The following is a 16,434-nucleotide window of genomic DNA, read 5'->3' on the forward strand; positions in this document are numbered from 1 at the left end:
CTGATCTCACCTGGCTAGTTAACCTCCTCATTTTAAGGTCCTTAATCACATCTATAACTCCCTTTTTGCCATGCAAGGTAACATTCACAGGTGCCAGGGATTAAGATGTGGCGCAGAGAGAGCTCTAGTGTTGTTCAAAGCTAAGACACCCCTCAGCTGAGCTGCTGAGCCATACACCATGTGAAGAGAACAAGAAGTACCTGTTGAGGGAGCAACGGAACTGGTCATAAGCAGTCCTAGAATACAAAGGAGGGAGCAAACTTCTCTGGAAGTGCCGCCCTTCTGCATTAATGGTTAATACTTCCTGTGAATTTTAAAACTTATAATAAATGGTGGGATCATTAGATAAATCCAGGTCTCTGGCTCCCAAATGTGTTCTTATAATCCCTTTGACAGATTGCCTCACACCCACCTCAAATGGAGGCTGAGAATTTTTGCAAAGTCAAACCAAGGTCCTGATCCAGACTTGCACAGACCACTCTGGGTCAAGAAGGAATTCAAATGGCATAGGTCAAAGCAGAAAATAGATGCTCTGCCCAGGCAAGGTGCTCCCCCTTTTTGGTTTTGTTGTTGATGTTTTGAGACTGGGTCTCACTCTTCTGACAAGACTGGAATGCAGTGGTGTGATCACAGCTCACTGCAGCCTCAACTTCCCAAGTGTATTAGTCCATTCTCACACTCCTATAAAGACATATCCAAGACTGAGTAATTTATAAAGAAAAGAGGCTTAATGGACTCACAGTTCTGCATGGCTGGGGAAGTCTCAGGAAACTTACAATCATGGCAGAAGGGGAAGCAGGTACATTTTACATGGTGCCAGGTGAGAGAGAGCAAATGCGAAGGAGGAACTATCAGGCACTTATAAAACCATCAGATCTCATGAGAATTCACTATCATGAGAACAGCAGGGGGGAAACCACCCCCATAATCCAATCACTTCCTTCCTTCAACACATGAGGATTATAATTCAAGATCAGATTTGGGTGGGGACACAGAACCAAACTGTATCACAGAGCTCAAGCAATCCTCCCAGCTTTCAGCTTTCCAAATAGCTGAGAATACAGGCATGAACCACCATGCCCAGCCCCTTTTTGTCTGTAAGAAAAAGAACTGCAAGTATGTGACCCTCATGGTACACCTTTAAGAAACTATCTTATAAAAGCTTGAATTAACATGTGCAGCTTTCATTCCATTGTGTTATTTCAGTTCCAATAAATACATCCTCATGAAGAAATGTATTTTTCAAGACAGACTCTCTGTTACTCTGTTGCTCAGGGTAGAGTGCAATGGCATGATCTTGGCTCACTGCAACCTCCACCTCCTGGGTTCAAGCAATTCTCCTGCCTCAGCTTCATGAGTAGCTGAAATTACAGGCACCTGCCCCAACACCTGGCTAATTTTTGTATTTTTAGTAGAGATAGGGTTTTACCATACCGGCCAGGCTGGTCTCGAACTCCCAAGCTCCAGCAATCTGTCCACCTCAGCCTCCCAAAGTGCTGGGATTACAGGCATGAGCCACTGCCCCCGGCTGAAATGTTTTTATTTCTTAAAGGTTCTTTTACAGACCCTACCTGAGAACTAAAGTTAAAAACATTACAGTGCCCAGCGTGTTTCAAATCAAGTCAGCTATAGTCCTTAGACAGAGGTTTGCCTTAACAAGGTTTATCTCTGTCTAGATGTTACTCTTTATACATGGGTAACACCTGAATCAATGCATTTGTCACATGAATATCCCAGGACTTAGTTTCATGGAATATAGAGTTAATAACATTTGTGCTTTTTAAAAATTTTCATGTAATGTTCCAGACAGTAAATTCTCTTTCCCCAGAATTCCTGAATCAGAGAACACTGTCATAGATGGCCTGCACGTATCAGGCATTCATTAAATAACTGCTGAATGACACCACAGGAACACAAAAATACATGAAGGCCTAAATGAAGCCCTCCTACAACAGGGTCAATCTGAGAAGTGTACTTATTAGAAAATGCCACTTAATTCTTCTCTCAACAAACATTAAGTATGTAAGTTACATATAAAAAGAGAATTCTTCAGCACCCAAAGTCTTATATGCATGCAAGCCAAAGGTCTTGGAGACACTCAGACTTGGGGTGGAATTCTGGTCCTAATATCTGCTGATTATGTGACCTTGGGAAAGGTGCATAATCTTCATTTGTGTTGCATCATCTCTAATAGTAAGATAATACTTTGGAGAACTGTTCTGAGCATATAATTTCAACATACAAAAATGTTTACAGTCTCTGGTGCACTGATAACGATTGTGGTAATGATGACGAATGATAAGTTCCAGGGTTCTAGGTTCTCCTGGTCCTCCAGTGCAGACAACTTCTCTGCCATGTGAGGTCCCAAATGTACAGTAATTCAAGCAACATTCGTAAAAACCATTACTTGGTTTTTAAGACAAAGTTTTTTGTCTTCTTTTGTTTTTGAAATGGAGTCTTGCTCTGTTGTCAGGCTGTAGTGCAGTGGCGCAATCTCAGCTCACTGCAACCTCCGCCTCCCAGATTCAAACAATTACCCTGCCTCAGCCTCCTGAGTAGCAGGACCACAGGCCCATGCCACCATGACCAGCTAATTTTTTGTATTTTAGTAGAGATGGGGTTTCACCATGCTGGCCAGGTTGGTCTCAATCTCCTGACCTCATGATCTGCCTGCCTCAGCCTCCCAAAATGCTGGGATTACAGGTGTGAGCCACCACACCCGACCAACAAAGATTTTTTTTTTTAACCATATCCTGTACTATTTTAATACAAGGTTATTTTTTTAATCCTTGTATTAAGGATTAAAGTAACTATCAGAAGGCAAAGACAGACAGATAAGGTCTATATAACTTCAGCAAAACAGTAAATCTTTCCAGGCAAGGTCTGACGTAGTAGGTAAGATCAGAAAACTGTAGTTTTCTCTACTAGGAAAAATGTTATTTCAAAAATATGAATGTAGTACATGATACCTTCTTTACCTTCAATTTAATCTTTCTGTATAGATTTACAGTCTGCTATATTTATTTGTGGTCTGTACAAGACAGAATTCACTGAACTTCTAAACATGCCTGTTCCCCTTTTTTGCAACATGCTGTAATGCCCACTAGCCTTAGAAAGTTATTCCTTTCTACGGGAAGCTATACAACATACGCAATTTTTCACTCCTACCTTGTGAAATCCTCCTGTGAAACAGAATAGATCAAGGAACTAGCTCAAGAAAAATCACAGTTTATCACCATCAATAGCATTCCATTTGCCTGCCTCTTCTCATCCTAGGACATTCTTAGGACAGAGCACATAAATGCCACTGAGAAAATCATGTTCTTCACTGAATACACCCCAAATGACCCAGTAGAGGCTGGGAGAATGAATGAAGGAAGAGGAAGAAATCTTCATTTCAACAGCAGTTGAACAAGATGAGAAATAAAAGGCAAGTTCAATAGGGTATTTCTAAGATAAGCATGTGAGCATTCTGTATAATGAGGCTGTACCTATCTGAAGCTAAGATCTTTCTTAGACTAAACCAAAAGTCACATTAATGAATATCCTTTCATGCTTCAAAATCTTTATCTCCAAAGTTTTTCAATTGTGGTGAATTTCTTAGTAACTCTCTACTATTCAACCAGACTGTAAGATCTTCTGAGTTAACCTTTGTGAACAACTGACCTAAGAACTAAAAGCTATGTTCCTTTTAATTACTTTTATTTCTTCATGTTCATTAATAAAAAACCTCTACTTATTTTATTTTGTAACAGCTCATCTCACTTATAAAACTTAGGTAGTCACTTTTTTTAACACTGTATTATTCTCTTTCTTAAAAGGCAATTAATATCTGTCACTTCAAGAGACTAGCCATTTGCCTTCTAACACATATTAAATAACATGCTCAGTCCTCCATGTTCACTCATGCTTTGCATTCAGTATTAAGGCTGCAAATCTGGAAACCACATAAGCCATCTGCAAAGAGGACTACACATGTACAGAAACTGTGAATCCAGCAACTCTACAGACTTTTGGCAGAAGAGGGAAAAAACGCAAAGAAATTATCAGGGGAAAACATGTTTGAGATTTTCAGGCTTTTTCAGTGACAAAGAACTTACTTAACCACCTAAAACTACATCAAGAAAAGCCAGAGATAGAGTGAACTTTGTAACCAGAAAAATTTAACACGAAGTCACTGTACTCACCGTCTGATGGCTTCTGTCACAGTAACGCAGCCCAAAATAATCTATCTCCACAAGGTTTACGTGATGGAATACGTGGTCAAGGACAACGGAACCTCTCGTTGACTTCTGCAAAATAATTCAGTTTTATATTTTTAACTGCCTTTTGGTTCCAAAGTAGGACACAATCATGGTTCTCATCTTTTATTAGCTTCATTCACAATAGCAGCAATTTTATTAAACCATGGTTCCCTCCTTAAGTTTTGCCTCAATTATGAAGAAAAAATATGATTTAAAGCAAAGTGTATTATAGAAATTTCTTTGGAAAATAACTTTTAAATCATAGGTTTTAAATTAATATAAGCTTCTTTCTTCTGAGATTATAAATTATCTTTAGCACAAAATTCTTCTTTTAATAAAGATAAACTTTTATATGAAGAACATCTAATAAATGCATCAAAAAAAACACTCTGGTTAAAAAGCTCATGATTCTTTTCATTTTAAAAAGCAATTTTCACCTACAGCAATACTCTTACAATGAATACAGAAAATATATAAAATTAACAATAGTCAAATCTTTTATCCTCAATCCTCGAATAATAAACTCATAGATTAAAGCTGCTAAAGCTAATGTTCTGAAAAGCTCTTGTGAAGATATTTCACTTTATCTCTTTCACGTAAGCACAGACATAAAACTTTTCTTTTGGCTGCTTTTAAAATACTGTTATCTACCTAAAAAGCTAATGTCTCTTCTCTCCTCATCTACTACAATACAGATTCTTTAAATTATGATTCTTATCATCTAATATACTAAAAATCATTCGCACATGTAAGAAGCACTTCATCAGCAAGCACTACTCCACACACCACATTAACTTAGAAAATAATCCATTTTTATAGTACAGGTATAGATATAGCCTCTTCCTTTCTCTTGCCCCATCTCTGGCTGGTATAACAAGGTAATAAAAGAAATCCCACAAGAAGTCTCACATTATGATAATAAAGGAGGGCTTTTGTTCAGTTGCATCAGCCCTCAGAAAATTACCAGGACACATTTATCCATGTATGGTATGCACTTAATACTGCACTGCTTTTAGAAAATGGATTGTTAACATGAAGGAAATGTTTTTATCAAATGTATTACAAAATGGGCAATATGAGGTTATAAAAGTACACACCAGGAAAATACAGTTCTTGTTACAAATTCCATAGGTATTTTGTTTACCTCTAAATAACTTTGGCTAACTTTAACTTGTTCCTTTTTCAAAGTCTATTAAATAATTTATAAACAAAAAGCCGTTCCATGATGAATCTTTAGGCTATTGGACATTTTCATAGCCTGTAAATGTCTCTGTGCTCATGTACCTGTGTATTTCTCTGGGGTAAAAATCTTTAAGTGCAATTACTCATCTGAAGGATACGTATACTCATAATTACAGTGGGCATTGCCAAAAAGACCATTACAACTTATTCAATGAGAGTATATGTTTTCCCACACCTTTGCCAACATTAGGATTGCACAAATTTTTTCCAATCCAATTGAGTGAAAAAAAAAAAAAGAGGGGATAAAGGAATTGTTTTAATTTACATTTTCCTGACATTAATAAAAGCAAGCACTCTTTTATGTGCTTACTGGCCAACTGCATTTCCCAGCCTTTGAGTTAGGCATTCCCTAACCCAAAGTTTATGAGCAAATTCTCCTAAGTATTTCTAAATACTTGTAGAATTTTACTTAGTATACTTAGCTCTTCATTCCATCTGGAAATTATTTTTGTTCTTGGGATAAGGGCCTAACTTTGGTTCCAAATGGATAGACAACTGCACCACCATTTACTGAAAAAGCCAGCATTTCCCTGTTGATTTGAAACAACTTTATCATCTATTAAATGAATCCCCATTATTCCATCTCATGGGTTATTCTAGAACCAATATCCTCAAGATTTTAACATATGTAGTTTAATTTTGTTTGATATCCATCCTTCTTTTTCAAAACGATCTTTACCAATTCTTAAACATTTTTCTCTACTCAGGGAAGTTTAGAACAAGCTTGCCAACTGAATAAATGATTCTGCTGGGGATTTAACTGGAATTAAATTTAACTGACAGATGATGTGGTAGAGGGAGGTATAGATACTATATTTACAAAGTAAAACCTCTATGTTTGTCTTTTATATCCGTCGAGGAAATTTTACAGTTTTATGTGGGTCTTACAAAATTCTACTTAGGCTTTGTGGCAGGCAAATTTACCAAATGTCCCCCACTCCCGAAGATGTCCTGCCCTGACCTCTGGAACCTGGACAATGAGAATATCACCCCTATGATTGTGTTATGCTATATGGCACAGTTGACCTTAAGATAGGAAAATCACAGAAGCAGGCCTAATCACATGGGCTCTAAAAAGCACAGCACTTTCTCCAGCAGAAGGGAAAAGCAGGTGTAAAGTCAACTATATTCAAACCATGAGAAGAGTTCTATAATGTCCTGTCACTTGAAAGACGAAGGGGGCTATATGAGAAGAATGGGAACAGCCTCAAGGACTTGAGGGGAGCCCCCAGCTAACAGCCAGCAAATAAATAGGAACCTCAGTCCTACAACCACAAAAGCGGGATTCTGCCAACAACCAACAAGGGTTTGGAAACCAATTCTTTCTGAGTGTCTTCAGATAAGTGCTCAGCTGACTAACACCTTGATTTCAGCCTTGTAGGACCCTGCAGGGAAGCCAGCCATACCATCCTGGACTTCTGGCCTACAGAACTGTGAAATAACAAATGGCAATATGTTTAAACCATTATGCTTGTGGTAATTTGTTATGCAGCAATAGAAAATAATACAGGATCATTCTTAGGTATTTTAGTTTTACTGCTATTATACTTTCTGACTGGCTATTGCTAATGTATTAGAAAATCAACTAATTTTCCCTATCAGTCTTATTCCTAGCCATCTTGCTAAATTCTTGTTAGCTTGTCTATGGAGTCTTCTCAGATAATCACTTTTCAAAATGCCTTTTCAAAATGCCTCCTCCACGTTTATTTCTTCTTTTCTTACTGCATGGGTTAATTCTTCCTTTCTTACTGACTAGTTATTAAAAGAGTAACCAGAAGTTTTGAGAATATGCACCCTGTCTTCTTCCTGGCTGTAATGGAATTGCTTCCAAAATTTCACCACTAAGTATAATGGCTGGTATATGGCCCTAACACATATCTTTAATCAAATAGACAGTTCCTTCATTTCTGCTTTTTTGGTCTTACTCTGTTTTGGTCTTTAATCAATGACTATTAACTGTATCAACTTATTTTGGGGAAACAAAGATGAGTATATGATGTTTGTCCTTTCAGCTTTTAGTTACATTAAAAGAGTTTCTAATGCCAAATCTTCTTAGAGAAATTCCCATTTTTGTCCTTTTTGTTCTGGGTACATATCAAACTGTCTGCCTATGTGCAAAGAATCCCCCTGTGTGAGTCTTGGTGGAGGCAGGAATCAGGCTCCCGAATAACTGACAGCCAGGTCACAGGCATATGATCTGTGGCTTCAGCCAAGGACTTACTTCTGAGCAAGAGTTTAGGTTTAATTCATGGATTGGCTCCCAATAGTAAGGGAGTATCCAATGGCAAAGGCATCCAAAGATTGAATCAGCTGTGACAAGCAGTAGGAATGACTGATTCCTGAGCCAGATTTTCCAACATTCTTATCCTTTTTCTTTTCTTTTTTTTCCCCCTTTTCCTGAGATAAGGTCTCACTCTGTTACCCAGGCTGGAATGCAGTGATGCGAACTTGGCTCACTGTGACCTCCAAGTGATCCTCCTGCCTCAGCCTCCTGAGTAGCTGGGACTACAGGCATGTACCACCACACCCAGCTACAGCATTCTTGAGGTACAAAATAGGAACATTCAGGCAATCTACCACCTTCATTTTCTGAATATGTATGCTTGGCCCAAGAGGCAGGCCAGTATTCCAAGTAAAAATCCTGAGTAACAATCCAGAAAACTGGATCTAACTGTATAGAAAACTGGATCTAACCATATAGTAAAAATATCATGATGAATACAAAAAGCTTATCCTTTTTGTAAGCATCCTTCGTGTAAGTGCAAGTATAAATTCTTAAAGTAAATCCTGTCCAATGTAACTATGAAAAGAATTTACTGGAAAGACACTGAGTATCTCAGAGGCTCTACAGACATCACACTAATGGTTACCCAGAGCTGCTTATGATCCCCATCTATCCACAGCCACTAAGCTTGGAAAACTCAATCCATCACTACAATCTTTCACAGTTCTTTTGCCCATGTTTTGGACTATGGTTTTCACCTTCACTTGTTTCCCATTTGCCTTTCAGGAATTTTTCTTATCATTTCTGGTCCACTGAGACCAGATCGCGCTGCTGCACCCCAGCCTGGGTGACAGAGTGAGACCCTGTCTCTTTGATCTAAAATTCTAGATCAAATTTTCTTACTTTCCAAATTTTCTTAGTGTAAAAAATGCACACACACCTTTTCTCTTACTTAAAAATATTTCTAGAATGCTGGCATATGAAGATAGTCTTCCAGTTTGATCTAATCTCACTTTCAGGTCCTTTCTCCCATCTAGGCACAGAGAGAAATACACGGAGTAACTCGAGCAGGTGGAGTCACACAACTCTACCTAATTCTTCTATCCCAAACAGGTAAACGAGAAGTGGTTCATGAACAAAGAGGAAACAATTATGCCTGAAATTAAGTATGACAATGAAATGGTGGAGATTTTAAAAATATGTAAATCAAGTCTGTCTTTATGCAAACTATATTTGTCCTTTGTCCAGTAGAAATGTTAGGGTTTTCAAATAAATATAATCTATTTATAAAGCATAAAAAGTATCTAATACTCTACTCGCAAAGGTTATACACAAAAGCTCAGAAAACCAGCTCAGCACTTTAGAAAGCATATAGAAATTCTAAAATTTTCATGCAGAGGAAGAAATCGTCAAATTTGAAAATTTTCCAAACAATCATTCCAAAACTACCAAAACATACCAATCTTTTGTGATAATTTTGCATGTATATAGAATCTGGTGCTGCAAATACTTTGCAAATATTATCCTTTAGCTTCTTTTGTTACCCTCTATGGAGAAAACACAAGGAAAGCATCCAATGTTATGCTACAAATCCAGTGCTGACCTTAAAAAAATGTGACGTCTCGTGATTCCCTCTATAGCCTTCTGTATAGTGCAGGTGTGTCTACACATGCACCTGGAGCAGAGCCAGAAAAGTCTCAGAAATGCTTTATTTCTGTCATCACTTCAAGCAAACACACATATGAAAACCTCTTAACTTCTTATCTGTCATACTGTAACATGACAAGGCTTAGAGGGCATGGATGCCAGAGGTAAATTAGCTACTGGGGTGGAGGTATCTATCACTAACTTACACTTCTGTCCATTCTGCCCTAACTGATCAGTATTCCATTGTTATGCCTCCTGCCCCAATACTCATGGATAATTTCATTCTTCTCGTGGGTATTTTGTAGAGATTGCCTATGGGCCAATATTTTGCCATTCAGGTGTAAAGTCTTCAGGTCCAGAAAAAATCATCTTTGAATAAAGAAATTACGAACTGACAAAGAACTGACATGAGAACCAAAGTAGGATTAAAGTATATTTGTCCAGGAAGGAGCCACTTCCAGGATTTATTACTGGAAGAAAGGATATTATGAAACACATGACTTCATTCATTCAAATATGTATCAAGTGCCTATTACATACCAGCAAATGCTTACTCTCTAGAAAATGGGAAAAGTACACTAATAAATGCCAGAAGAAAAAAAGATGAATATCTTTCAGAATTCCAGAATATAATGAAAAGTGCTATGAAGGAGGAAGTCACTGACCAGCCTGTTAGAACCCTTGAGAAGCCCTAGGGCTATGGAATGACTAAGAAACTCCTAAAAAGTGACTAAAAACTTCTCAAGAAAGTGAGACAGGAAGAGATTTGTTTTTCATCAGAAGTCTTTTTGTGCCTTTGACTAGCAACCAGGCACACATATTACTTGCATAAAAAAATTATTGAAAAGACATGCCAGGTAGAAATTAGTCATTACCCTTTTTTGCAGTGCAGGCAATTTGTTTTGTGGATTTGGTTCATGCACCAAGAAGTGTTAGGTAAGGAATGCATAGGGAGTATGGTGATGAGCTGTTAATTTGTTTACTATGTTTACACATAAACAATTTATACTCCCTGTCCCCTCCAAAAAAGTTACCTTGTATCTGAATTATTCCTGAGTCTTTTGAAAAGGGTAGACCAAATTATTACAGGCCATTAAATACCCACGTGGAAACTACACACCCCCATTCCTTGACATGCTGGAAAGGGGCTTCATTTCTAAGTCAGGTGGCTAGTTTTATTTGAAATTTAGTGAAATCATGATTCTTAACCTTACTTCTTTCAATACTTGGCAAAGGAAAAAATATGAATGTGGTGATATTTATCACCATTCCGAATTCACAAGATGCCACAAAATAAGGTACAACTATAACATGTCCAAGACTTTATGAAATCAATATATAAAATGTTGTCTTAGATAATAACGGACCTCCACTAATGAGACGTTTGAGAGAATGAACTGAGTAATACCACAAATATCAGGTAGGAATATTTGGAAACCTGAAAGTTATACTTCCCATTTCAGGTCTCCTTGGGATATATTTCCTGCTCTATGTCATGGCCGAAATCCTACTTGTCCTTCAAGATCCAGTTAAAATGCCACCTTCTTCATAAAGCCTATCCAAATCCTCTCAACCTCATAATGACCTCTCCCTCCCTCAAACCTACCAAGTTTCTTATTTTTGCCTGTCTCTGAGACCTGCACTCTTGCTCTCACTCTTAGGATGGCAATTTATTCCTTCTGTTAACTTTCCCACTCAAGTTTAGATATTTGGAAATCATGTGCAGAGATCACACACCACTTCCTTTCTATGCAATCCAGTAACTTATTCCCAGTAAAAGAGCTGCCTAAAAGTTCACTGAATTAATACCAAGGACCAATAAATAAGAAAGAGAGAGAGGCAATACTGAAAACATGGTGGTCTATAAATTAAACCTTTCTTCCTGTTTCTTAAAAAGAATTCCATTTTTCTTAACCAATCACTTACGAAATTAAAGAAAAAGCTGACAAGATCCATTTATTTTGTTATATCAGATGATCCAAAGAGATTCTGTTTATTTTTAATTTAAAAATATACATTTGTTTCTGTGACGTATAATTCCAATAGACTCAATATATTCTAAAGGTAGCATAAGGAATGAATATCTTATATTTGAAATGGATAAGATACCACAAACTGAGGAAGCCATATATTACATTTTTATATATGAAACTTGCAAAGAAATTTTTATGCAATAAAATAAATCTGACAGGAATTTGATTTTCCATCATCAAAAAAATGAAAAAGATATGATAGTTAAAAAGAAAATAAAAATAAAGGGAGCACCTGATTTTTTATAACTAATCAGCAAAACTTCATCTCAATGTAACAATATATTAATTTACTTTTAAAATGAGAGTAAATGCCTATGACATATTTCTGGATTGCAAATTGTATTCCACTTAACTCTCACCAAATGAGATAGATTACTTTCATTATTGATATACCAGCAACATTCCAGAAAGAATAGAGCTACAAAAGGCTTATAATCTTAGAGAAAGACTCACAAGTAGGACAAGTTTATTTGAAAATATCATTAGTAGGGCTTTCAACCAGAACAAAGAATATTTCAAATAAGTAATAACACCTTTGCAGATTAACATGACATTACAAACCAGAAAGGCAGGTTTCTGCCAGCTGCACAGAATGATAACTATTACATTTGAGACAAACAGCTTACTCCTTCACAAAGAGGAAACGAGCCCCACAAAAAATTCTTATAATGTTATGCCTTTAAAAATTCACTTTATCTTTATTTAGTATTTTGACCACAATACATTCCCAGTTTTCTTGGAAACATAAATTACGTTAAATTTTTTAGCTTAGGCCATTGCGATAAGGCAAAGACAGGGCATGGATGAGACATTCTTCAGGTACCAAAGGTAATTCCTTCCAGGTGAGGCACTGTTCACTCCCACTGTCTGACCCCCATTTTTCTGTCTAAGAGTTATCCTCACCCTCCAGATGAGGAATATGTAAAGAAAATCCTCATTTAATCATTAAAAAAATGAGTAAAATATATTTTTCTAGGTGCTATTGATATTTATATTTTTCATATATAAAAGTTTATTCACATCGATAAGCTTTTCTCAGCTATCTATTGCTTTGTAACAAGTAACTTCAAAATGCAGTGGCTTAAAGCAACAAGTTTCCCATAATTCTAAAATTTGGCCAGGGCTCAGAAGGGACAGCCAGTATCAGCTCCATCTGGTGTTGGCTAGAGAGCTCCACGTGGGCGGAAGAATACAGGAAGGCTTCATTCATATATTGACACCTCACCTGAGATGGCTGGAATGCTGGAAGCTGGCTGGGCTGCTCACCCTCTAATGCCTTCCTCTCTCCAGCAAGGTAATCTGACTTCATGACATAGTGACTGAGGGCTCCAAGAGACAAACAGCGGAAGCTGCAAACTTTCTGAAGGCCCAGATCTGGCACTGCATCACTCTTGCTACACTCTATTGATCAAAGCAAGTCACTGGGTCAGTGCAGATGGAAAGGGAGCAAAAACAGATCCGATCTCTTGATAGGAGGAATGACATGAACATATAGTGAGTCACTGGAAGAATCACAGGTGGACATCTTTGTTGACAAACTATCACATCTTTTTTCTCTCTAAACTTGTTACATTCTTGTTTTCCTTCACTCGACTCTTCCCTGTAATATTTCAAATTATAACAAAAGAAAGTAATGACAATAAATTACCTTGACCATTTATATAAAAAGAACTATGCTAGTTGATTTCCTGTACTTTGTTTCACTTAATCTCTACAACAGCTAAGCAAACTTGTCATTTTTTATTCCCATTTTATAAATAAGATCACAAATGTTGGGAAAGAATAGCAGTTTGGCTACAGTAACACAGAAAGAAAAGGTAAAGCCAGGACTCCAACCAGAAATATCTAACTTAAAAGCCTAAGCTGGCCAGGTGCAGTGGCTCACTCCTATAATCCCAGCACTTTAGGAGGCCAAGGCAGGTAGATCATGAGGTCAGGAGTTCGAGACCAGCCTGACCAACACGATGAAACCCAGTCTTTACTTAAAAAAAAAAAAAAAAAATAGCAGGGCATGGTAATGCACACCTGTAATCCCACCTGCTCAGGAGCTGCCTGAACCTGGAAGGTGGAGGTTGCAGTGAGCTGAGATCACGCCACTGTACTTCAGCCTTAGCAACAGAGCAAGACTCTGTCTCAAAGAAAAAAAGCCTGAGCTCCTTCTAATACAGCAGTGATTCTCAAAGCCCAGAGGGCATACAGACCCTTTCAACAGTTCATGAAATCAGATCTATATTCCTAATGTTATTAGCTTGTTATTTGTCATTTGCCCTTCTCTCACAACTATAGAGTTTTCTAGGGGTCACATGGCATATCACAAGAGATGATGCATAAAGCAGCTATGACAAACCAGCTACTTTCTGTTAAGCTAGATATCAAACAGTTGCAAAAATGTAAAAACAAGGTCATTCTTCTAAAATTGTCATGTTTTGGACAATACAGTTTTTGTAAAAATATAAAACTATTTTCGTTGACAAGCAATTTTTAAATGGGTTTTTTGGATGCTTTTTAAATAATCTATTTATAATAATGATAAACAGACACAGAGAAAACCTACATGAACAAAAGTTCTCCCAGGTCCTCAATAATTTTAGCGTGTAAGAGGATCCTAAGAGTGAAAAGCTGGAGAATTACTCTACTACACTAAAAACAAACGAATGTTCTTGATGACATCTATTGCAAAATAGGCAATTCTGATTCTTAGATACCTGGAAAGCCAGTCCTTCCTCACTGTACAGATGAGGAAACTCAGATCCGAGAGAAGAGTGACTTGCCCACAGGTCACAGGGCTGGCTAACTAAAGATCTAGAAATAGAATCAATGTACCATAACTGCCACTAGCCAAGCCCTTGCCTTCTTTGTTCCCTACCAATTTTGTTAGACAGGAGTTCATAAAAATCCTGGAACAAAATAAAACCAAAAGGAAAAAACAACCAGTCTACAAGGAAGCTCAGAGATTAAATAATGTGTAATGGATTCTTTGGCAATAGAAATCAGAATTCCCAGGGCAGAGAGCTATTTTCAAGACTATTTTAAAGCACATTCTTTGGTTTATCACTGTCTTGGACCCCTGGGCCACCATGAAAGAAGTCTAACTACTCTGCTGGAGAAACCATGTGGAGAGACCTTCAGAATACCTAAGAAGTAGGACTCAAGCCCAACCTTTCAGATGCCCTGCTAAGGCACCAGGCCTGTGAATGAAGACATATTTGGCCCTCCAGATCACTCCAACTGCCTAATCGATACCAACGAGTGTTCACAGTCAACACCACATGGAGAGAAGTTGCCTAGCCAACCCCCTTGCTCACTGTCCTGACCTACAAGTCCTAAGATATAATAGCTTGTTTCAAGCCACTTAATGTTGGGTAGTTTGTTACAGAACAACACAACCATAGATAACTAGACTAAGACTCAAATGTTCTCAGCTCAGAAATATGGACTCTCACAAAGAAGAGTTAAAGCACATACTAAATATTAGCCATTCTTGTCTTCCTGTTTCAAGATAGGTAACATACATATATTACACAGAAAAACCTCAAGAATTTCCAGTTAAATGATATTTCATAGTCCCCTTCAATCTCCCTATACTGTAACCCTTCTGTCAAACCTTGTTCATGGGTTACCATGAAGCTTGTCCCTGGGTATTGTCATATTAGCTTGTTATGGGACACAGCGCAACAACACCTCAATACCAATGACCACATCTGGTACCCACATCTTTGGTTTCTAAGTATCATTCTCCACTCCTTGGAAAAAAGACTGATTCCAAGGCTGAGACAGGAAAGTACAAGGCCTGAAATAACTTACTGCACCAGAAATGAAAACAGTGTTGAAATAATGATGGAGACATTTCAAAAGAACATTTCAAAAGCTAGGAGCTAGCTTGATAGGACTCTCACTAATCAAATCTGGGACAATCTGAACAAAAAAAATAAATTATAGTATCAGATTACAACCCCTATGAGAAAAATCCATGAGTCCAAGTGAATAGTAACACATGTGTGAATAAATAGAAAGAAGAAAAATGTGTCCTTACAATAAAATGCCAACTAATAAATGTAGAAGGAATGACAGAATAAGAAAACTACTATCATAAGTAAAACAGATTCAGTCAAGAATCATCAAGGGATGCTACAATGAGTAGGTGAGCGGTCAGGGGCAGAATAAAATTTACACCTGAAAGGATGAACCAACAATAACAAAAAATACAGCATCACTTCTAAATTTTTCCTGCTAAAAACAGATAAGATGAAATTAATAATGAGGAAGCATCAGACAAGCCCAAATTGAGGGAAACTGTGCAAATACTTGGCCTACTTTCTTCAAAAATAATATGGTTATGAAAGTATCAAGTAACAGTTCTAGATTGAAGGAGACTTTTAAGACATGATAAGAAAATGCAATAAATAATTCTAGATTCTATTATTTTACTCTAAAGGACAACCAACATTTGCCCGGGGTCTGTGGATTAGATGGCTGTGCTTTGCCTCATTCTCTGATGTTGAACTGTTATGCCATGATAATGTAGTAGGAGGATCCTAGTTTCAGGTTATTAGGCATTAAAGCATTCAGGGGCAACCAGTCTCATGCTTTCAGTTTACTCACAAATAGTTCAGAAAAAAAAAAATCATGATAAAGCCTATGTGGTAAAATGTCAGCAACTGCATCTGTGAGTGAAGGATATACAGAGTTGTTTGTGTTATTCTTACAGTTCTTCTGTAAGCTTGAAATTCTTTCAAAAATTAAATGAAATCACTCATCCTCTCCTATTCAAGGCACCTTAGAAGTTCCAAGCCTTGCTCACTCTTCCACCCAATAGAACTCCCTTGGTCACCCTCCATCTTGCTCCCTTCTTTCCATCCTGCCCAACTCTCCCAGTCCTTCCATCCTTTTTCCAGGGACCAGTGAAGGAAGAAAGCTGTGCGGGAAAAGAGGAAGGAGAAGGCTGTGACCCACTACATAGCAGTCATCTGCATTCCACCATACAACATAATCCAGGATTCCACTCAAAGTATGGGTTTTATGACACATTATAACTTTCCCCCTT

At 37.5% G+C, this 16,434-nt stretch overlaps 1 protein-coding gene across 2 annotated transcripts in view; it reads right to left on the reverse strand.

Moving 5' to 3' along the window:
- The window catches only part of EPB41L4A (erythrocyte membrane protein band 4.1 like 4A), a 253,363-nt gene that overhangs the window by 148,309 nt on the left and 88,620 nt on the right, over positions 1-16,434 (reverse strand). For both annotated transcript variants that reach the window (XM_012470114.3, XM_064376209.1), the window contains exon 2: positions 4,188-4,292. In XM_012470114.3, the coding sequence (XP_012325537.1) occupies positions 4,188-4,292 (105 nt within the window). The remainder of the gene's footprint in view (positions 1-4,187; positions 4,293-16,434) is intronic.

Source organism: Aotus nancymaae, unplaced genomic scaffold (assembly GCF_030222135.1).
Source record: "Aotus nancymaae isolate 86718 unplaced genomic scaffold, 86718_ANA_hifiasm-v0.15.2.pri h1tg000014l, whole genome shotgun sequence".
Lineage (NCBI taxonomy): Eukaryota > Metazoa > Chordata > Mammalia > Primates > Aotidae > Aotus > Aotus nancymaae.